The sequence below is a fragment of the Podarcis vaucheri genome (assembly GCF_965113315.1).
Source record: "Podarcis vaucheri genome assembly, chromosome: 2".
NCBI lineage: Eukaryota > Metazoa > Chordata > Lepidosauria > Squamata > Lacertidae > Podarcis > Podarcis vaucheri.
The window spans coordinates 80,651,144-80,674,847 of NC_138760.1; the positions used below are offsets into that span (position 1 = coordinate 80,651,144).

The 23,704-nt window shown below is 43.3% G+C and overlaps 3 protein-coding genes across 20 annotated transcripts in view; 1 reads left to right on the plus strand and 2 right to left on the minus strand.

The window, feature by feature from the left end:
* Positions 1-6,159, minus strand: part of NT5DC2 (5'-nucleotidase domain containing 2) — a 34,287-nt gene extending 28,128 nt beyond the window's left edge. Inside the window, exon 1 of the mRNA XM_082214649.1 lies at positions 5,528-6,159. Within this exon, the coding sequence (XP_082070775.1) occupies positions 5,528-5,855 (328 nt within the window). The 5' untranslated portion in view covers positions 5,856-6,159. The remainder of the gene's footprint in view (positions 1-5,527) is intronic.
* Positions 6,160-7,956: 1,797 nt separating this feature from the next.
* On the plus strand, positions 7,957-12,729 carry UQCC5 (ubiquinol-cytochrome c reductase complex assembly factor 5). Its single transcript, XM_082214654.1, has 3 exons — positions 7,957-8,151; positions 10,702-10,894; positions 12,346-12,729. Exons 2-3 carry the CDS (start codon positions 10,744-10,746, stop codon positions 12,405-12,407), a joined length of 213 nt encoding a protein of 70 aa, XP_082070780.1. The 5' UTR covers positions 7,957-8,151; positions 10,702-10,743; the 3' UTR covers positions 12,408-12,729.
* Positions 12,346-23,704, minus strand: part of PBRM1 (polybromo 1) — a 58,815-nt gene continuing 47,456 nt past the window's right edge. For 16 of the 18 annotated variants that reach the window (XM_082214630.1, XM_082214629.1, XM_082214645.1 and 13 more), the window contains 4 exons: positions 21,525-21,671; positions 19,707-19,774; positions 18,682-18,898; positions 12,346-17,401 (listed from right to left, as the gene is read on the minus strand). In XM_082214630.1, the coding sequence (XP_082070756.1) occupies positions 17,229-17,401; positions 18,682-18,898; positions 19,707-19,774; positions 21,525-21,671 (605 nt within the window). In that variant the 3' untranslated portion in view covers positions 12,346-17,228. The remainder of the gene's footprint in view (positions 17,402-18,681; positions 18,899-19,706; positions 19,775-21,524; positions 21,672-23,704) is intronic. The other 2 variants (XM_082214637.1, XM_082214631.1) reach the window with 1 other exon arrangement.

Below are 23,704 nucleotides of genomic sequence, written 5' to 3' on the forward strand. Positions count from 1 at the left end.
GCTGGCTGGCTGGCGAGGGAGCAGGTGGGGAGGAGGCGGGGGACGGCGGCGGCGCTCTGCTGAAGGGCGCCCGAGATTATTGGGGGGGCTGAGCCCCCCCAAAATTTTTTTTGAGGGGGCTCGAGCCCCCTCAAGCCCCATGGAGTCGGCGCCTATGATAACAATGGTCAGGGAACTATTCCCCATGAGGTCCCAAAGTTTGGAAATCAGCCAAAGCTGGTTTAAAAAAAAAGTCTCCACTGCTCCCAATCCACCATACCAACACCTTCAGTCAGACTTCAGGCTTAGGGAACTAGCTTGTTCTTACTAGCTCTACTAACTGGAGCCAGATGTAAAGAATTCTCAGTTCAGCAGTTTGTTTTGGATACCAGAATTGAATGGAACTCAGTTCTTCTACAGTTTGGGGATAGTCTACCCGCATCATTTGAGGAGCATAATTTAGGGTCATTCTTAGTTAAACAACTATGAGTGAGAAATCCTTGATAACCTACTTCAGATCACCCAGAGAGTTATCCTTGATAACCTACTTCAGATCACCCAGAGAGTTGTCCAACTCTGTCTTAAGGAGGTATGTAACCCCATTTACAAAGTCTCTCCAAAAGGGATCAGAACATCTGACCCAAGTTTCAGCTTGTTTTGCGCTTATCCAGCTCACCACCAAACTGAATGAAACTATTATCTTGAACCTTTTCATTCCAGGTTCTGGTCTGGTTTCAGTACAGAATTGGCTTTGGTCACCCTGACAGGCAGGGCCAACCCACTACATGATTTTGACACCTTTGGTGACTCACAAAAAGGTGCCCTCTCCTCACCAGGGAAAAAAGGGGTGAAGATTTCCACCAGGAACAAGGGAGGAAATAAATATATACATTGGGATTTGCTGCTCCTGTGGATCCTGCCACCTGAGGTAGTTGGCTCACCTTGCTTTATGGGTGGGCCAGCCCTCCTGATAGTTGACCTTTATTGGAAGAGGGAGAGGGGGAATTGCAGCTCTGTTACTTTTGCTTGATCCCTCAACTTTCAGCTGATGAACATGGGGTGGTAGTTGAAGGCACTGTACTGTATTCGTTCTCTTCCAACCTGTGGGGTAGGTTTCTGAGAACGGTACTCGGTTATTGCCAGGTGACAGAGATACAATTATGCTGCAGGGTGCAACAAGTATCAAACATACAAATAAACTCAACAGCTTACTTGGATTTTTAAGATTAGAACTTTTGTAAATATTTTAATTCATGACAACTCAACAACATAGACTTCCGTTGTTTAAATTTTATGGGGGGAAATGAAGGTATTGAAAATATCTTAACATACCGCACCACTTTTAGCAATCTGAAGAGCTGCATGCCCATTATTTAATAGATGGTGATAGTCTATTAATTACAAATTTGAAACTGCCCAACATGACTGATATTGTATCAGCTCATCACGTTGTTATTTATTTTTATGAATGTGCATTTTTAGACTGCAGATTTTCTATGGAAAGATATTGTTGTTGTTTCGTCGTTTAGTCGTGTCCGACTCTTCGTGACCCCATGGACCAGAGCACGCCAGGCACTTCTGTCCTCCACTGCCTCCCGCAGTTTGATCAAACTCATGCTATTAGCTTCAAGAACACCATCCAACCATCTCATTCTCTGTCGTCCCCTTCTCCTTGTGCCCTCCATCTTTCCCAACATCAGGGTCTTTTCCAGGGAGTCCTCTCTTCTCATGAGGTGGCCAAAGTATTGGAGCCTCAGCTTCACGATCTGTCCTTCCAGTGAGCACTCAGGGCTGATTTCCTTCAGAATGGAGAGGTTTGATCTTCTTGCAGTCCATGGGACTCTCAAGAGTCTCCTCCAGCACCATAATTCAAAAGCATCAATTCTTCGGCGATCAGCCTTCTTTATGGTCCAGCTCTCACTTCCATACATCACTACTGGGAAAACCATGGCTTTTACTATACGGACCTTTGTTGGCAAGGTGATGTCTCTGCTTTTTAAGATGTTGTCTAGGTTTGCCATCGCCTTTCTCCCAAGGAGCAGGCGTCTTTTAATTTCGTGACTGCTGTCACCATCTGCACTGATCATGGAGCCCAAGAAAGTAAAATCTCTCACTGCCTCCATTTCTTCCCCATCTATTTGCCAGGAGGTGATGGGCCCAGTGGCCATGATCTTCGTTTTTTTGATGTTGAGCTTCAGACCATATTTTGCGCTCTCCTCTTTCACCCTCATTAAAAGGTTCTTTAATTCCTCTTCACTTTCTGCCATCAAGGTTGTGTCATCTGCATATCTGAGGTTGTTGATATTTCTTCCGGCAATCTTAATTCCGGCTTGGGATTCATCCAGCCCAGCCTTTCGCATGATGAATTCTGCATATAAGTTAAATAAGCAGGGAGACAATATACAGCCTTGCCGTACTCCTTTCCCAATTTGGAACCAATCAGTTGTTCCATATCCAGTTCTAACTGTAGCTTCTTGTCCCACATAGAGATTTCGCAGGAGACAGATGAGGTGATCAGGCACTCCCATTTCTTTAAGAACTTGCCATAGTTTGCTGTGGTCAACACAGTCAAAGGCTTTTGCATAGTCAATGAAGCAGAAGTAGATGTCTTTCTGGAACTCTCTGGCTTTCTCCATAATCCAGCGCATGTTTGCAATTTGGTCTCTGGTTCCTCTGCCTCTTCTAAATCCAGCTTGCACTTCTGGGAGTTCTCGGTCCACATACTGCTTGAGCCTTCCTTGTAGAATTTTAAGCATAACCTTGCTAGCATGTGAAATGAGTGAAATTGTGCGGTAGTTGGAGCATTCTTTGGCACTGCCTTTCTTTGGGATTGGAATGTAGACTGATCTTCTCCAATCCTCTGGCCACTGCTGAGTTTTCCAAACTTGCTGGCATATTGAGTGTAGCACCTTAACAGCATCATCTTTTAAAATTTTAAACAGTTCAGCTGGAATACCATCACTTCCACTGGCCTTGTTATTTGCAGTGCTTTCTAAGGCCCATTTGACTTCACTCTCCAGGATGTCTGGCTCAAGGTCAGCAACCACACTACCTGGGGTGTATGAGACATCCACATCTTTCTGGTATAATTCCTCTGTGTATTCTTGCCACCTCTTCTTGATGTCTTCTGCTTCAGTTAGATCTTTACCACTTTTGTCCTTTATTATGGTAATCTTTGTACGAAATGTTCCTTTCATATTTCCAATTTTCTTGAACAGATCTCTGGTTCTTCCCATTCTGTTGCTTTCCTCTATTTCTTTGCATTGCTCGTTTAAGAAGGCCTTCTTGTCTCTCCTTGCTGTTCTTTGGAAATCTGCATTCAATTTCCTGTATCTTTCACTATCTCCCTCGCATTTTGCTTGCCTTCTCTCCTCCGCTATTTGTAAGGCCTCGTTGGACAGCCACTTTGCTTTCTTGCATTTCTTTTTCATTGGGATGGTTTTAGTTGCTGCCTCCTGTATAATGTTGCGAGCCTCCATCCATAGTTCTTCAGGCACTCTGTCCAGCAAATCTAAATCCTTAAACCTGTTCCTCACTTCCACTGTGTATTCATAAGGGATTTGGTTTAGATTGTATCTTACCTGTCCAGTGGTTTTTCCTACTTTCTTCAGTTTAAGCTTGAATTTTGCTATAAGGAGCTGATGATCTGAGCCACAGTCAGCTCCAGGTCTTGTTTTTGCTGACTGTATAGAGCTTCTCCATCTTTGGCTGCAGAGAATATAATCAATCTGATTTCGATGTTGCCCATCTGGGGATGTCCATGTGTAGAGTCGTCTCTTGTGTTGTTGGAAAAGCGTGTTTGTGATGACCAGCTTGTTCTCTTGACAGAACTCTATTAGCCTTTGCCCTGCTTCGTTTTGATCTCCAAGGCCAAACTTGCCAGTTGTTCCTTTTATCTCTTGATTCCCTACTTTAGCATTCCAATCCCCTATAATGAGCAGAACATCCTTCTTTGGTGTCACTTCGATAAGGTTTTGTAAGTCTTCATAGAACTGGTCAATTTCAGTTTCTTCAGCACCAGTAGTTGGTGCATAAACTTGGATTACTGTGATGTTAAAAGGTCTGCCTTGGATTCGTATCGAGATCATTCTATCATTTTTGAGACTGCATCCCAGTACAGCTTTCGCCACTCTTTTGTTGACTATGAGGGCCACTCCATTTCTCTTACGGGTTTCTTGCCCACAGTAGTAGATATGGTAGTCATCCGAACTGAATTCGCCCATTCCCGTCCATTTTAGCTCACTGATGCCCAGGATGTCAATATTTATTCTTGCCATCTCATTTTTGACCACATCCAACTTACCCAGGTTCATGGTTCTTACATTCCAGGTTCCTATGCAATATTTTTCTTTACAGCATTGGACTTTCCTTTCGCTTCCATGCATATCCACAACTGAGCGTCCTTTCGGCTTTGGCCCAGCCGCTTCATCAGCTCTGGATCTACTTGTACTTGTCCTCCGCTCTTCCCCAGTAGCATGTTGGACACCTTCCGACCTGAGGGGCTCATCTTCCAGTGTCATAACTTTTATATGCCTGTTGTCTTTGTCCATGGAGTTTTCTTGGCAGGGATACTGGAGTGGCTTGCCGATTCCTACTCCAGGTGGATCACGTTTGGTCAAAACTCTCCACTATGACCTGTTCATCTTGTGTGCCCTGCTCGGCGTAGTTCATAGCTTCCCTGAGTTCTTCAAGCCCCTTCGCCACGGCAAGGCAGTGATCCATGAAGGGGATGGAAAGATATAGCACTGTAAAATTTTCCACCTCATATCACTGGGTTTTAGAGTAAATGAATCCGGTATTTTTTTACATCTGTTATCTTGAAATTGTTGTCCCAGCTAGTTTCTTCCACTAGCATTTAACATACTTGGCAATGGTAAACTACTGATTATGACTTTGCCAAGGGGACACTGAGCACATACCAGAAATACAAAATGGTTTCAGATGTAGATGTTAACAATGCATCATATAGGATATGAAAGGCCCTAAAGTGGGCAGATGAGAACTTAATAATAATCTAATCTATCTATCTATCTATTACAAGAATACAGTAGACTAGATGCTGATATCTAAGTGATTGAAGGAACTCAGCTGTATACTAACATGTGTCCCATATGATCCAACTTGCTTTATGCCCTTCTCATCTGAGCAGACATCTATTCTCAAAAGAGTATTTGAAGCCATTCTAACTTTGGAAGGCTGCGGGTCTAGAAAGTCCTGCTTGCTCTCTACAGTGACAAATGAGTATCTGATGAAACATGTTGGACAAACCAACAAAAGCAATCAGATGGGATTCTGGCCACACAGCTCCCTGGCGAAATTAGAACACAGCTACGGTACTGCACTCCTTTTCATATAAAACCAGGCTGCGAACAGCTTAATCTGAGGGCTTCCAACGGGGCTAACGATTTGCAGTGGGGCAGCTGGGGGAGGAAGCATTGCAATTCATCACCATCAGGTTCCACTTCCACAAATGCATCAGGCACACAGTCAAATCTCCCACCCCGCGTGGGAAGGCTAATAATAATAATAATAATAATAATTTGGTTACCGTAAACCAGCTTTTTCATCTCGTGGTACCTGGCCCAGAGATAGGACTTGGTGTCGACCCCTTCGACGGGGCTGCCCAAAGGGGCAGTGGCTGCATGGCTGGAGTCCCCGGCTCTCTTGACTTTGCCGTTCAAGGAGGGCGGCGGCGGCGGCGAGTGTCCCGCCGACTGGTGCTGGTGGGCCCTCGGCTGGCTGCAGCCAGCGCGCCTGTCTCCGCTGCCTTTGGAGGCGCAGCTGTGAGTGGAAGCGGCAGCGGCCACCAGCTGGAGACCGACTCCGCCGCTCTTCCACACGCTGCCGCCTGCAGCCTTGAGTCCCGCGGCAGCCATGGAGCCTCTCCGGGGCGGCAGGACGCCTCTTCCGTGAGGGGTTAAAAGGGCATAACCTCAGAGAAGCACGAAAAGGCCACCTCAGCCCCTCACAGTCCCCTGCTCTCTGCTCCGGCCACTGGCCGCGCGACGCGACTTCTACCGCCGCCGCCGCGCAACAGCCAGCCAGCCAATGGAAGCGCAGCCAAGCTGGCCAATCCCTGGCGCCCCATCAGGAGAGACCCCTTGCGAGGAGGAGCAGGCGGCGGGGTCTCCGAACCCAGGCGCTGCGCGGCGACTTGGGATTTGTAGGCTGAGCGAATCTTTTCCTCGCGGCCTCTCTCCGAGTATTCGAGGAGCCAAGGACTACCACACCCGTGAGCCCTTTCGCCCGCCCCGCTGGAAGGCATTTAAATCATTCAGTGCGGCGATGTTTTCCAAAAGACTGCGCGCTTGACGATTGTGTTGCGCTGCGCTTCTTGCCGTGGGGAAGAGGGAGGTTTGGGCTACGGTTTCTATTCTGCTTTTCCTCGCTTAGTTGTTTCTGCCTGTCTGGAGAAAGAGGGGACGTCTATTCGTTAGAGGAGCTCTTAGTGAAATAAATGGATGGCGGGGGGGGGGGGGAGAGAAGAGAGAAGGGAATTACTCCTCCACGCTAAGCCTATTTATTCAGAAATAAGTTCCATTGCTTTCAGCGGGGCTTACTCCTTTATATTCTTACCAAGGAATAAGCGCCACAGGGCTTCTATGAGCCCAGTGAGATTTGGCGTGAGGGGTCAGTATGCTGATGACACTCGGTTCTCTTTGTCTCTGTCTAGTGTAAGGGTGGTCCTGCAGGTATGAGACCGGTGTTTGCATTCTGTAATGGGCTGGACAAGGCCAAGAAACTGAACTGGTATTCTGAGGTGCTTTGCGTAAGTGGTGCGCGGTCTGTTCTTTGGGAAGGTTGCACTCCCTTTGAAAGAGCAGGCGTGTAGTGGTGGAGCGTGGAGGCAGGTATTCTTGGATCCAGCATTGTCACCTCAGGCCCAGGTGCTTCCAGTGGCACGGAAGGCCTTTTCCCAGCTTTGACTGGTTGGCAAACTACAACTGTCACTGAACGGATTACTGTAATGGGCTGTTCGTGGTGCTGACTTTGAAGACAAGCTGAAAGCTTTAATGAGTGCTGATGCAACTGCTAGAATTTTAACCGGTAGAGCTGGATGAAATCGTATCAAACCGATTCTGAAAAAGTTACATTGGCTGCCTATTTACTCTCGAGGTGCTGGTCTTTAAAGCCCCTAAACAGCTTGGGATGCTGTTTTACAATACCACCCCATACGTGTTTTGTGCATGCATCTCATAAAATGGAATCTGGTCCACGAACGCTTATGCTGTGAGCCGCCCTGTGATCTTCGGCGGTTAATAAATTATTATTAATAATATATATGCCATAATAAATGTTGGCCTTTAAGATGCCACATGGCAGTTCTTTCCCCCGCCACGCAGACTAATAGTTCCACTGTCAGGAAATGACGCATTGGAATTATTTTGAAGGGAAGTAACAACCAGTCGAATATGGATCCAAGTTGCACAACGCAGCGCTAATATAGCCAACATCTACAACACGGCTTTTTTCTGGATCCTGTATCTTCAGCACGAGTCTTGTCCCCGCCCCTACGAGCATTCCCTGCAACACTAGACCTTCCTGTTTTGTAGTTTAGAGAAAAGTAACACGGGGACACCTGGAAGCTTATGGCGGAGAACTGCAATACTGTGCCCCTTACTCGGGAGTACTCCCACTGAAGCGTGCCTTTAATATCGCTAGGAGCTGGCTGCCCCCTTGCTCCCTTGTGCTCTCGGGCCCGCCATTAGCGCTCGAGTTCCTCAGCTAGAGCAAAAAAACCATCTCCTCCCGCCTATTCCTCATCTGTTCCACAAGCCACGCCCTCTAGCACAGCGAGCCAATGGGATCCGGCTATTTCCCTTAGCGCGTCAGGAGGAGGCGGAGCGAATTTTCCTCTTCCGTCGTCTCTTGCCCACAAGGGGTAAGTCTGCCGCCTCGCACAGGTCTGCTCTTTAAGCTCCAAGGTGAGGGTCTGCTGCGCCTGTCCGCGCGCGCGGCAGAGAGACTTCAGGGCGGCTCAAATGATTGGGTGAATTCGAAAACGCAGAGTGGGGGTATTTGTCGTTATGACCGTTGAACCTGCGAGGGGTGGGGTGGAGGAGCTGCTGCTGCAGTAAGCGCTCCAAACTCGGGCCCACAAGAGACTGGAAGGTGTCAATGGAGTGGCGAATAAAAGACGCGGGTGATGGTGGTGGAACATAGGGCTAAGAGGTGAATAAAATGATGCACCTTGCGGAGAAAGTCGCCCGCCCATTCTCATAGTGCGGAAACTAAGGGTCACCTAAGGAAGCTTAATAGTTAAGCTGTGGAGTTTTGTACTGCAATATGAAACAGTGGGCGGCTTCAAAAGGGGCTTGGACAGGGTCCGCTCAAGACATTTTGCTGCCTGAGGCAAACCACTGAATGGCGGCCCCCTTCCTCCCCGCCAGGGAAGGAGGAGTGGGTGAAGAGCTACATCAGGAAAGGGGGTGGGCATAAAGATAACAAGGAGTCTGCTGCCCCTATGGATCTTTCCACCTGAGGCAGTCACCTCGCCTTGTCTCATGCATGGGCTGGTCCTGATTTAGACAAAATTCATGGAGGGTAAGGCTGCTAGTCACAATGGTTATTGGAAATTGATAGCTTCTGAATACTAGTTACTGGGAATTACAAAAGGAGGAAATGCTGCTGTGCTTCTGCCCAGCTTCCATCCTGTCCTGAAAACAAGACTAAAACGAGTCATGACTAAGGTATTAATTTAGCCCCTTTTTCCTCCAGGAACAGGGCCACCTGATAAACAAGCATCTAGTTGCATGTTTGTTGAGAATAGGTAGCTATTTGTCTTAAATACAAAGAGAAAGCAGCTGTAAATAGTAGGCTGAAGTAGTGATCAAGTTTTGTGAAGGGTCTACTGGGCCTATTGACTGATACACACTGTAAAATTCTGCAGGTACCTCAAATATACAATCTGTATTATAAAACAGGGATGGGTAGCCTGTTCCAACAGCCAATAGGGCAGTGATTTACAACAGAAGCATAATTATGTTCTACTGTTGGAAAAGTGGTTTCCAGGGTTTTTTGGTGAGTAATTCAGGAGAACCCTCATATTAGTGCATGGGGGAGGAGAGGGGGATCATTTCATCTGGAAGCTGAAAAGCTTGTGTGGATTAAAATACTGTCATAGCGCTATTTATGAGTCATTCTATAAATGAATGTGAAAATGATAGAATGCATATACCGTATTTTTCGTCCTATAAGGCGCACCGGCCCATAAGACGCACCTCATTTTTTTTGGGGGGGGGGAAATGAATTTAAAAAAATTATTCCCCCCCCCCAGCCCTGGCTGCCGCCCCAAGCCTTGCGCTCACCTGCCCGAAGCAGGGGAAGCCCTCCGGAGGGCTCCCCGTGCTTCGGGGTGACAGGCTGCCGCCCCAAGCCTCGCGCACCCGGTGGGACCTCCTGCCGGGTGCGCGAGGCTTGCAGACTTTCGCCCAAAGCAAGGGGAGCTCTCCGAAGGGCTTCCCGTGCTTCGGGCGACAGGCTGCTGCCCCAAGCCTCGCGCACCCGGTGGGACCTCCTGCCGGGTGCGCGAGGCTTGCAGACACTCGCCCGAAGCAAGGGGAGCTCTCTGAAGGGCTCCCCGTGCTTCAGGTGACAGGCTGCCACCCCAGGCCTCGCGCACCCGGTGGGACCTCCTGCCGGGCGCGCGAGGCTTGCAGACACTCGCCTGAAGCAGGGGGAGCCCTCCGAAGGGCTCCCCGTGCTTCGGGCGACAGGCTGCCGCCCCAAGCCTTGTGCACCCGGTGGGACCTCCTGCCGGGCGCGCGAGGCTTGCAGACACTCGCCGGAAGCAGGGGGAGCTCTCCGGAGGGCTCACCGTGCTTCGGGCGACAGGCTGCCGCCCCAAGCCTCGCGCACCCGGTGCTTGAGGAGAGATCCGCGAAGCCTGGACGCGCTGAGATCAGCGCGCGCAGGCTTCGGGATGCAGGCAACTCTCCCCAAGCAGCGGAAGCGTTCCCGCTGCTTGCCGAGAGGTCCGCGAAGCCTGGAGAGCGAGAGGGGTCGGTGCGCACCTACCGCTCTCGCTCTCCAGGCTTCAGCGAAAGCCTGCATTCGCCCCATAAGACGCACCCACATTTCCCCTTCATTTTTGGAGGGGAAAAAGTGCGTCTTATAGGGCGAAAAATACGGTAATTTCAAGAATACATTCATACGCGCACTGTCCTAGGAATAATTGCCAATTAAGTGGAATTTACTAATGAGAAGTGTGGGTTAAACCACAGAGCCTAGGACTTGCCGATCAGAAGGTCGGTGGTTCGAATCCCCGTGACGGGGTGAGCTCCCATTGCTCAGTGCTGGCTCCTGCCAACCTAGCAGTTCAAAAGCATGTCAAAGTGCAAGTAGATAAATAGGTACCACTTTGGTGGGAAGGTAAACGGTGTTTCCGTACGCTGCTCTGGCTCGCCAGAAGCGGCTTAGTCATGCTGGCCACATGACCCGGAAGCTGTATGCCGGCTCCCTCGGCCAATAAAGCGAGATGAGTGCCGCAACCCCAGAGTCGGTCACGATTGGACTTAAATGGTCAGGGGTCCCTTTACCTTTACCTTACTAATGAGAAAGCGTGCATAGATCGGTCTGCATAGCTCTTTATCATTTGAGTTTTGAATGTTTATTGCACAGGGTCAAGTTGTGTACAAGAAAGATATGAAACCCAGTTGGTTTCATTAGCTACTCTCCATATAGGTTGATTAATCAATCTTATCAATTTTTTACATTTTCTAGGATCAACCACTCCTTTGCAAGGATTATAGGTTCCTATGTAAAATGCTTGTCAAACATAAAATAAAACTACTCTTGAACATGGTGCCTGGAAAGCAACGCTTTGGAGTATATCGATTTCTCCCTTTCTTTTTTATCCTTGGAGGTGCTATGGAATGGTTTATGATCAGAGTCCGAATTGGGCAAGAGACTTTTTGTAAGTATTTTCATAAAGTTTTCTGGTATTTATCTCTTAGCAGATATATCTACAGTCATTGTTAAAAGCCTAGACTTAACAGATATTTCCTAGTTTGTGTAACCCATTACCTCTAAAATAAGCTCATAATTGCTTAATCATACCTGAAGATTTGCTTTGCTTTATGTTCAGCTTTTATTAAATGGAGAAATAGCCCAATAAGATCTCAAACAGGTAACCACAATATGGATAACTTAAGACTTTATGGCTAATGGTATTAAAGGTCTCAGAACTCTTTAATGGGATGCAGTTGCCCTTGTTGCTCTTCTAAGAGACAAGTGACATATTTCACAAAGTGCATTTTCAGTGCTATGCCCAATTCAATACCTAGACTGGTCATTTAAGAAGTTGATGGTTTAGTCAGCTACTGTATATGCTCAGTGATCTTCCCCCTCCCTTGAAAAAGTTAGAATGAATGATTCTCAGCCACAGCCACCAAGGAAGCCTGTTTTTCTCAAAATGGTTTTACCTGCTGTCAACCATTGGCTGTCATCTTACATGCATGAAAAGCAACCCTTCACGGGTAAGTACCAGCAGTATCATCTCATGAAATAGGTAGCAGACTTAAGTCAGCAATAACCTGGCTAGTTTCTCCCATGAGGCTATTTTGGTTAAACCATATTCACCTGTTTTATGATGCCTGGTTATATAATTCCTGGTATTCTGAATTGGAACATGGCTGGATCTGTTATCTTTGATCTAACCTTGGAGATGAGGGATCTCTTCTCTCTAGTCTTTGAAGGTTAGTGCTAAGATCAGATAAGCCTCTGCCTGCTCTTTGACAGTAAACTGCCAGAGCAGACAGCCGTTCTCTGATCATAGTGCTGTGGAATTACAGCACAAGATCAGAGATAAATAAGACTCTACTGTTTTCTACCATAAGAGAACAAGTAGAGGCTTGTCTCTTCTCTTGGTTCTCGTCCTACTGCACTAGGAGATGTGCCTCTACTTGCTGCTTGATAGTGAAAGGCAGTGGGAGAGGCTTATCTCCAATTTTAGTGCTGTGGGACAAAAAGTATTAAGATCGGAGATAAGCCTAACACTTCTGCCACAGCTTAAACTTTGATTCACCATATATGCATCAGGTGATTGATAAGTGGATCGTCCCACTCGCCTATTAAAAAGGGTCTACTCGTGGGTCAGTTCTAGATCCAGTGCTTTGGTCAGATCACATTCCCCATCCTTGCTCTAACAAGCTTTGCTTCTATAAATCATTCACTCATTGCCATGGTATATTCTTCAAAATATGGTATTTGGTGCTGTGATCTGGTTTGGCATGAATCAGCCCATTCAGCTGATTGTTTACATTGCGGGAGGCGGGGGATAGCTGTCTAACGAAGTGACATAATAAATGTAAGATGCATTTAAAGGATGTTTCCACCACAGTATTTTGAGAAATAAATATTTTACAGATGACGTTTACCGTAGAAAAAGGTCTGAGAGACAGCATGAGCAAAATTTGGAAGGAAGATGACTTTGACGCTGAATAATTTAGATGAAGTGAAATCTGAACTTCTAAATCCTACTTGCCTTTCACATCTAAATTAAGAAAATTACAAGTGTTCAGACTGAACGATGACTGTTTTGAGTCCCATGAAGTTTTTGCTACCCAGGTTGCTGGAAGAAGATGCTGTAGTTGTCTTATTGTAGTCACAGCTACCCGGGAACTGAACAGTAAAGACCGGTTACAATACTTATATTTATTTCAGAAGCTGTAATTAATTGTACACCTAAAACATTTCATCATTGGTTTATTGATTAATCACCTGTTTTTATAAACCCTTCCACAAATACAACTTGTAGTACTGCTTCTCTTTTCATTTTTGGGAACCTGTTTGGCATGACACTGGGCTGGTTCAGATGTAGCAAGCAATCATGAGCCTTGTCCATGCATGGCCGCAGAGAATTCTGGAAGCTTTGCTCTGGAAAACTTTAGTACATTTCCCCTTGTTCCAGTCGCTCTAAACAGCTGCTGAATCAAGGGAAGCAGTGAGTGGTTCATCTCTTATTAGCCTTTGCAGGGTTGGCTAATGTTTCTTGAGCCAACGACCACATTGATCCAGGGTCAGTCTTCAGAGGGCCGCATGTCATGGCCAAGTATAGAAGTGGCTTTATTATTTAAATAATAAAATGTGTGTGTGTGTGTCATTGTCATGCACCCCCCCCCCCATATCTTGGAACTGGACGCAGCCTGCACATTAGCCACACCTGCTTTAATGGCTTGAAATTGTACTGTATAGTCTTTGGTATTTAGTACAAATTACTTTTGGGGGTAATTTAACCTAAGTTAACCACAATATGCCCCAAGAAATAGACCTCAAGCCTGTATAAACTTACGCGTTACTCACATCAGAGTCCTAATGCATGAACACACAGGTGCATATAATTCAGCTTCAGAGGAGTTACACTCCTCAAAATGGGGAGAAAACTGAAAAACGTTCCTGTTGCTTATATAGCTGTATGATGCCAGGTGTGCTCTATCCTATAATTTGTAAAAATAATGTTTTGAGATGTAGAGTGCACTTTGCTGGTATTGATTATGGTACAGGTAGATCTAATGAAATTAAGGACGTTTAACATTCCTTCTATAGGTCACATACTATATAAGCCATACATGTATGTAGGAATTAAGTGTTAAGTGAATTCAACAGTGATTTTCCAGACAGGCAAAATGTGTGACCACCATCATACACCTAAGATTCAGTGGATCTGTGTATTGATTTGATACAGCTCTATATTAGGACAGTTCAGATTGTTTCATATTATCCTAGGATTGCTTTTGGGGGGAACTGTGACAGTATGTATAGCTTGCTTATCCCTGTGGTTTTTTATAGGAAACGTCTAGATTTCCAGGAAAACTAAGAATAAGACATCAAACCTGGCTAATCCAAACTGCAAGCTATTTTTATTCAAATTAAAAAGCCTCAGACAAACTGATAGTACATGCACATTGACTAGTTATCACTTTACTCAATGGAGTATACAACCAGGAGTAAAAAATGAGGCATGGATTAACCAGGTCCAAAAAGCATATATGCTGAAAAGTATATTATAAAACATCAACTTGAATTATTACATAAACACATTTGCTCTAAGGGAAGAGTGGGGAATATGGAATAGGAGATGAACTGCTGATCACTTCCAAACTGGTTCACTGAAACATGTTTTCCACTCAAGCCAACCATTTCCCAGACTCTTATTTGAATAGTCAATGTCCTTTTATTCTAATACAGTGCATGGCTGTAGAAAAAAAACAAATAATGGGTCCAAATGGTCAAAAAAAGACATGGTTTGCTCTTCTTCTCAACAATTTATAGTTAGAAAAGTTTAGTTAGCTGGTTGTGCAATACTGGATTGTAGCCATCAAACTTTAATCCTACATGTTACTGAAATGCCCCCAGTAAACAGAGACATGATTTTGGAATAAATTAAATTTAGAATAATTAGGGCCAGCCTAATGGTCTAGGAGGAGTGCTCTGCACTGCCATAGAAAAGGCAAAGGTCTCATTTACAGTTCTAATTGTTTACTCCTGGATTATTAGAAATAGTGAAGCTGCCCTCTTCTTAAATGTATGGGAAAAACAATGCTGCGTATTATTCAACACTGATCCTCCTGAATTATACAGCATTCAAAGGGTGTCTCATCCTGTTTATTTTTTAAATAAATAAAAATAAATAAATTCCAGGTTCTTTGGTGTAGTTTTTGCAATACCTAAAACAAAAAGTGATTGTATTAGTAAAAGTCTATGGTGTTTCCAAGTACTAAAGATCTAGGACTTGCTGCCTCCTTTTGACATTGAAACTGAAATGTGAGAGGTAATTTCAAACACACTGGCCACGATCCAGAAGAGCACCCATGCACTCGCCTCAGTAGCTCCCAGTGCTGAGCTGATTTGGCATTGGCAGCTTCTGCTAGGTCACCCAAGGAAAACTCCTGGGTGCATGCAGAGATCTGTGAGGTTTTTAAAAATTGCAAAGGCCATATACTAAGATGTGTGCCACATATGATATAATGATAAGGATACAAAAATCTCTGTAATATTAATATTGTATTTTGCATTAGTACCTCATCTGAAGAACCAAAACTTTAATAGTAAATTTTTCATAGGCTACTTGCTGTCATCTTCATAATGCATTGTATCACTGAAACAGATCCAGAAACATCAACTAAATATACATTTTTCTGGATGTGTGTTAAAATAGGTAATGGAATGTAATTTTCATTGGGTGAACTAAAGTTGGTCCAATAAGACAGTTACTTATCCTGATGAACCACTCATTCTCTGAAGCCCGCATGGCAACAATTCTTTGTTAAAATCAACCTCGTAATTAAACATGACTTCTAACGTGCCTCCTAACTGATATTTGTGCAAGCTTTGTCAGGTCGTGGCCTCCTGAATTATTTCTTTGAATCCATGCTTGATAAGCATTCCCTTACTTGTCAACATTCAAAGCTGTTTTTTCTAAACTTATAAATCTAACTTTAAAGATGAAGAGGGAGATCTAATTGTGGCAGCCCATCTTTGCAACAGGGCTCCATCCTTCCCCTCCAGTCCCCCAACCCTCTGGAGCATATTTTGGGGGTGCACATGAAGGAGGTGCTCCTCTTTCTACAAGTGGATGCCCCCTTGTGCTATGATGGATGTCACCCAAAGAAGGAAGGCTGCTGAACTAGAAAATCCTAGTATCAGGGCTATACTATTACACATGATGTTTATCAGAGTTTATGTGCAAACCTCTCTGAAAAATGACTAGTATCGGGGACAGGGTTCTACCCTTGATTTGAGGGGCCCATGCCTACAATTTGCACTGGAGAAAAAGCTCTTGAATTTGCTACCCCTGCCCCCCCCCCCCTGTTTTATGGAAGAAAAAGTGTGCAGTGAAAAGCAGGCTATGCAATTAATGCCATTGGTAGTCTGGCCCTCAGGCAACAAAACAGAACTACACAACAACTCCAACTGGTTTCACCTAGGACTTTTTACATGCCTTAAGGAACTCTGCTTTGTGACTACTGTTACTAGTAAAGACGAATGCTGTATTGTCCTATAACTGTGGGAACAAAAATTAGATTAACTTTCTAAATAAATTTATGTAGGTTCAGGACACCAATTCCTACATATGATGATCTGCTGTGTTAGGCTTATAAGCAGTGCTGTACAGCTAGGACTATGCGTATAAAAATTATCAACAGTAGGACTGCAGTGCTTTCATCAGAGCAACCTTTTAAAGAAAAAGTGTCAAAATACCAAGTCCTGAATACAGCACTTATTTTAAGCTGTTAAAATACATATGCTCCTTTTGCATGCTCTGTTACTTACCTTCCAATATCAGTTATAAACTGCATCAAATTTACAGTGGGAACCTTAAACTACAAGAAACAAAACATCCAATTCTGATTTCGAAGTGAAGGTCTTGGAAACTAAAGCTTTGCACCTTTAAAAATACACATGTATAAATGTTCTGATCTGAGAATTCAAAGATATTATGCATCCTTCATATTAGGACAGCAAAGTAGAAATCCCTCCCCCTTTATACTTAAGCTTACTCAAGTATTTCCCAAGGAGGTGGTGCTGGTGGTGATGAGCACAGGTCTCATCCTGGAGAAATAAATTAGGTAGCACACTATCATCAGGCCAATGTCTACTGGCATCACATGCAAGCCTTCATGTCTGCAGATCTCTTAAAGCAGACTCATCAATACAAGCCCCACTTTGAACTTATATGTGCCAACAAAAGGTGGTCAAATCAAAAGATACAGTCTTGCTTATTTCCTTTTATCAAGTTCTGGGAACAAATAAAAAAGGCCTTACATTTACCAAGTTGATTCCATCTTCTCCCTACCCTAGTAGCTTTATTTAAAGGAAGGCTTTAAGTTCTTGTGATGTATCTGCCAAAAGTCACTACCACACAAGCACATGGATGCTCATGCTGCTAAGATGCAAACTGGGATTAACTTCACATTTCTCTTCGCTACACACTCTTGCTGCTTTAAAAAAAAAAAGAAGGCATGAGAACCTCTGTGTAAGGCCAAATGATGTAACCTTATTTTGCATTTATAACAAAAGTGTGAGATCATCTTCCAAGTTAAAGAACCATATGCACAAGTCTGTATATTTTTTAAAAAAGTCAACATAATATAACAAAAAGTGAAATATGCTTATTAAAAGTGTCCTTATATAAAAAAACAATCTTGCAATGTACAGTAAGATGCAATAAAACCAGTTTGCCCTCCCCCACCAATAACTAAAACAGCTATTGTTCCACAAAAATTTTATATGTTGGTATCGAAAGAGGATTAAACATTTTCTATGTTGTATGCTTGACGGATATTAAGAGTATCTCTCAGCATCAAGTCTCGAAGGCGCCATAAGGCATCTGCCATTGTGGTGTGGGCCCCTTTGCTTTTCAACCAGTGTGTAGGAAGACGGCTCTCTTGTTCTTTTGAGAGATGGACATCACGTCTTCGTGCTGAAGAAGGAAAAGGGCATTCAGTTACATTTCTGTACAGCTTGACAATATGAATGGAATAAAATCCACACCATGGACTTCAGCGGGAGAACGCACTCAATTATGAACACGAAATCACAGAAATCAAAAGGATTTGACAGAGCTAGCTGATAGAAACTTTTAAAAACTTTCTGCTGAAAAAAACATGCATACTTCTGATCAGTTTTTTAAATAATCACTTAACAGCCCAACTACATGAAATTTCAGATAAATCCATAAACTGAAATAAAAACTAATACAGTGGACCCTCTAGTTATGTCCCGCTCTGGATATGTATCTTTCGGGTTACGAACATGGCAGACCTGGAAGTGTATACTTCTGGGTTTCGCCACACAGGCGTGCACAGAAGCGCTCAATCGCACTGCATGCATGTGCAGAAGCAGCGCCTTTGCCTACGGACTTTTCGGCTTGCGGACGGACCCCTGGAATGAATTTAATTCGTATCTGGAGGGTCCACTGTATTCAAATATTCATACAAAGGGTTAAAAGCAATGGGTGGAATTCAACACTGCACTGAATTCAACACTGCCCCCCTTGCAATATTCTGGGATTCTCCTGCCCCACTGTAAGTTAATTTCAGGGAGCGTGTGGTAAGAGGAGAGTGGGGAGAAGCTCCATTTTATAAGCTGAAGCCCTTGTGCAGGGTAATAGTGAACCGCTCCTTAGTGATTTCAACAGATTGCTAAAAGGCACTGTGAATAACTTATCTGCATTAGTGACTACCAACAGGGGTGAAGGAGCTGTCTTCCCGCTCCCTGTGGACTTACTATACAGCATTTGCTGAAACAGGCTTACAATAGACGCTCCACAATTATAGAACTCCCATCTCATGGAGGAGTGCAGATTTCTGAATGCATAAAACATTCTCATTTCAGCTGTTTTAAAAGCTGGAGAAAGGAGAGTTGGCGATATCAGTCAACATGACCAATGGTTGGGAATGATGGATGAAGAGCTTTATACACAGATATGCTACTTCCACTTTAAGGGATGGGGAGGCACAAGCACAGGTTGGGGCTGCACAGCACACCAGCAAAGACAATCCAGCACCCCCACTTGTGTAACCCAATCTTATAGCTACTTTGCCCCTCCTCCCAGTAAATGGCAGCTACAGCTCTGCCACACTGGGCAAACTACTCATACAGTATAGTACTGTACTGTACAGTAAGGGTAGAATTAAAAGGCCAGCCTCAATTTTTTTTAAAAAAATTCTAGGTCTCTGTGTTTACTGCAAGTAGACTTACCTGAAAGGGTCTGGTCCCACTTGCTAATACTACTCGAATCAGCACTTAGACCCTCAATGTATTTCAGATAAGCCTCAGAATGAAGAAGCCTTTGCGTCTTTGGTGGAGGGGAGACAAACATAGGAGTTGTTGGCTGCTGCATAACTTGCTGGGCTGCTGGATTTTGTCCAGGATAGGGAGGTGGGGCCTGCTGACCTGGGGGACCAAGGATACCCATCTGGAATAGTAAAGAACAATACCTTAAAAGGTCAAACATAGCCTGACGATTGTAGTATCTCACTGAACCAAAGATAAGTGGCGAACACTGTGTTTCTATAGATGGTTCCGTGAAGAATAGGAAAGGGTATAACAGCAAAAGCATCTGAAACATCCTTAAGGGAATAACGGTTACCCTCAGGTGTGGTGAGAAATGTGCCCGTGCCAAAAAAATAAATCTAAACAAAACCTGTTTCACGTTGTTATATCAAGACAGTCTGAAATCTCCACAAAACAAATGGCTTTCACTTCCATGCACAACACATTCATACATATCACATTTTTAACTGTTTGGCTATCTGGAATCTTACTTATTGATTTCTGGCGAAGATTACAGGGAATGGTATTGAGAGCAAAAGGAAGAAAGCAGGGCAAGAAATCAATAGTCATGAAAAAAAGAACAAGGGATTGTTTGGAGCAGCTTTCCCCAATGTGGTGTCTTCCATATGCTTTGAACCAAAACTCCTATAATCCCTTAACATTGGTTGTAGTGCAAAGTATTTGGAGGGCTGGAGAAGGATGCGGTCTTCCCACCTGTTCTCCCTCACCAGCACCTGTTGCCTTACTTAGCTTTTCTTATAGCTGAGGGGATAGTTTATATCCTCTAACTCCTACATCATTAAATCACATGCCAGATGTAGTAAGGAAGCAATATCAGAATATAAGAGGAACAATAAACTCACTAGGTTGTGGGAGGTCAATTTATTAAAAAACAAAGCCTTTGAGAGTATGATTTATAGGATTTTCCTATCCCTATCTAAGTCACTTACCTGCTGTCCAAAAGGACTTCCTGCTGAGGGGGCTCCCACCATGGAGGAAACGCTTTGACCTATAACACCTGTATTTCAAAATGTAAAAGAAAAAGAAAAAAAGGAGTATTACAGGTATTAAAATATGATCCCCTAAGTATTCTTATTAGAAGTAGTAAATTGTGTTGACTGACAGTTAGCTGTGTTTGGGGGGCTTACATCCGAAATTATTTCATCTAGTAATAATCTCTTCTATAGTCTCTGAGAATAACCTCACAAAGACTGCTGCTACATCACAAATGAACTCGTGAAGTTGTACAGGCCTGCTAGCTTATTGTGATGGTGGCTGTTTCTTCATGTTTACAATTTATTCAGCGCTAGCCTTCCTGGGGATTATAAGGATACAGTTTGGAATTTTGATCAGATATGCAGTCATTTCTATCCAACAATGACAGGCTTTCCTTGTTGAATAAATGGGTCTACTTTGTTGGGGTTTTAGTATTGCTTTTAAATGGATCTCGTTTTGTGCTTTTAACTATTTTTAAAATCTTTTACATGCAAATAGCCTTGAGATGGTTGCTTAGAAGGCGATTAATACATCCATGATAATCATAGTAACACTGTTTCTGCAGCTAAGGAGACAAGGTGTTTTTAAAATAGAGAAACCTGGCAATGATAGTGAACATCCACAAGCACTTTATGGCTGTTCAAAATTCAACAGCACAACAAGCCATAAAGAAACTATAGTTCATTTCTCACTGCAAATCCTCAAATTCTTGATTGCTGGATGTTAACTGTATACCCTAGCAGGCTTGAAGAAAAAAAGGGATCTTAAAGGCAATTATTCATGTTCACAGATTTTAGGGGAACACTACTGTGAAATACATACTTAGAAATAAAGAAGGCAAATCACATTAGTTTTTGCCCACAGATTAACAGCTGAGCTTATCCACTGCATGCAGAAAAGGAGTATGATATACCATGTAAAAGTGAAAGAAAAATTAGCAGGAGCAAAAAGGAGAAGGGGGCAATGAACAAGGGTTCCATAACAGCCCCTGTCTCCCTATAAATAGAAGTTTAATAATTGGAAAGAAAATATCTGCTTCTCTTAGTTAATGTTTCATTCATGGTTTTGGATAAATATTGATCCACATCACAAGGGAGCATTTACTTTTAAGTATTTATCAAACCGGGATGAACTGTATGTTAAAGAACAAGCCTGTACCCACATTTCAACCTCTCCAGACACTAATATTCCCCTTGGCCGAAGCTTCAGTTTGGTTTGTTTAAAAATCAGGCTGTAGGGTTTCATTTTTTTAAATGTTAAATGAAGTTGTTTGAAATCAGAATGTGTATATTTGAACTAATGGTGCACAAAGAAATAAAAAACTAACAGTGTACTGGTTTAAGATCCATGCCTGGTAGTGAAATTGTCCAGTTCAACAAACAACATCACCTTCAACAGTTTCAGAAGGACTAGGAATTATGTGTCTTCAATACTTCAATATGTAACCGTTCAAGCCAGATCTATTTGACACTTTTAAAAAAACTCATGCTAAAAATACAAGGGTATTTCCATGGTCAACTCCTTTGCTGCTGGATCAGTCACATTTGTTGCTCTGCCAACATGTATCATACATGCCAAGATGTTTGGCAAATATACTTTGTATATTTCTCAATGCACCTTGCACATCTAGAGAGCTAGACATACCTGGAGCATTCGACAGAAGTCAAGCAGTTAAGCTACAAATGCACAAGCTGCAAACATTTCCCACGGCAATTGGTTGAATGGGGTGAGAACAGAGAGGCAAGATAATGAGTGAATGAGGTCATTCTTACCCGGTGGTGGGATGCCTGGCATGCCTGGTGGAAGTTGGTGGGGTGGAGGCACCCCAGGGTGAAGTGGCGGCATGCTGCCCATGCTAATAATGCCATCAACTGGGCCCTGTAAAGTTGGCAGCCCTGGTGGATAGCCACCTAGCATGCCTTGAAGGACACAACAAATTTCAAACATGCATCAATGACATGCAAAATGACCAAAATAATAATTACATGCACTACCCACATATATGCACCTTCGGTACTGCCATACAACACTACAATTAGTACCTTGCAAAAATGAACATTGTTACAATGCCAGATACCGTATTCGGAACAGATTAGTATTTAGCCTTTTGGCATATTCTTCAGGAGGAAACCAGCTGAGCATTTAGAATCATTAAGTGGTTATTATTACAAGCAAATGCAAAACGTTTTGTCAGTCATACAAAAGTATATCACATTGCGACATGCACATTCAAAAATTCATGGGACAGCAATGTAGCTTAACAGAAGATGTATGTATACCAGGCATTCAGGTTGTTTATGGATTTTTCACTTACACAGGATGTTAACCACTTACACATATGGGAAATTAATTTAACAATACTGCATAGATTGAGCTGCTTCCCATCTCTCACCTTCATTAAGGCCAAAAGACTACTAAAACAGAAGGTATATTAAAGAGAGAGAGACCTTATCTTTCATGTGCCATGACAGAAAAAACTTCATGGACATTTTCATCAGAGAATATTCACTGCACAATCATCTTAAGTGCTCACATAGTTTATATATTGCTGCAAGTTACACTACTGGTAACTATAAAAAGCAATGTATTGCACAGTACAATTCTTCACCTTCAAGGCATGTTAATTTTAGCATACTATAGCAATGTAAACAAGAAATCATGTATTGTACTGAACAGAAGGCAAAATGGACAAGTCTCTTGACAGAAGAGAATCAAGGGCACCGGAAAAGAAAGTAAGGATTGCTGTGTTTGGGTGTCTTGAGAATAATCATGGAGAGTTAAGCGCGCGCGGGGGGGGGTATATATGTAGGGTCTTCAACATAGAAAATTGGGAAAGGGAAGAGATAGGAGGTAATCTTAGAGGTAGAATAAGAGGCAATATGAGAGATAAATGTTGGTGGGTGGTTAATGAGGGAAATGTGGGGGTTGTCTTTGACTGGAAAAAATGGGGATTGTCTTTGACTGGAAAAAATGGGGATTGTTGGGCGAGGGGGACAATGAAGGTGACTGAGAGAAGTATTCTGAGATATTATGGAGAGAGAAGAAAATAAGGATTGGTGGAGAGGAGTTCCGAGAGATATAGGTCAGTGCCCTGTGTGGGTGGGTTGGTGGGTTTTGGGGGAGAATAATGGAAAATCACTGAAAGTATTCTGAGAAAAATATGGCAGTTATGTCTGTGAGTTGCTTTGGGGGCTCTATATGAGCTCAAAGGTGGTGAAGAAATACTTTTTCAAGCATCACTTAATTATTTGCAAGGCTGGAACCAATATTGTGGATAATTTCAGGTAATGATTTATACATATTCAGACCTACCTACTGGAGGAAAGTTAAGTTTGGAAGTAATAGCTCTAATTTTATGCCTGTGTAACCTCATTTAAGAAAATTTAAAATAAAACTAGTAAAATGAACAAGAATAATATCAACCCAAGTGGAGGTATGTCACAAATACAGGTTTATGCTGTAAAAGCTCCAGATCTAGGAATGCTGCTGCCCTGTTATAGGAAAGAATGGGCATCTCCTTGAACCAACACCAGAGAGACAGATTTTCTTCTACAATGGTGCTGGCAATCCACCTGACAGCAAAGCGGAGGTCTGGCTTCTAAGGGAACCATTAAAAAATACAGATTGCTTTCTGAAAACTTTGAAATGGCTTAATATTCAATCTCTACACAACATATGCAACAAAAACTGAACTGAAAAGGATTTTTTTTTTTTTTTTTTTTTTTTTACAAATGGAGCTGAGATAAAATGCAACATTTTTGGGCTAGATTTTCAGCAGCCCTGACGAATCCAATTCACAGCAACAAATTAAAAACTAAGAACCAAGCTGTGTAAAATTTATTTATCTGGAAACATTCTACTGTAAATTGAGATTTCGTGTTGAACGATCAGGTGAAAACAACACTGGCTGCCATTCAATCACAATGATACTAGTGACTATATTAGCATTTAT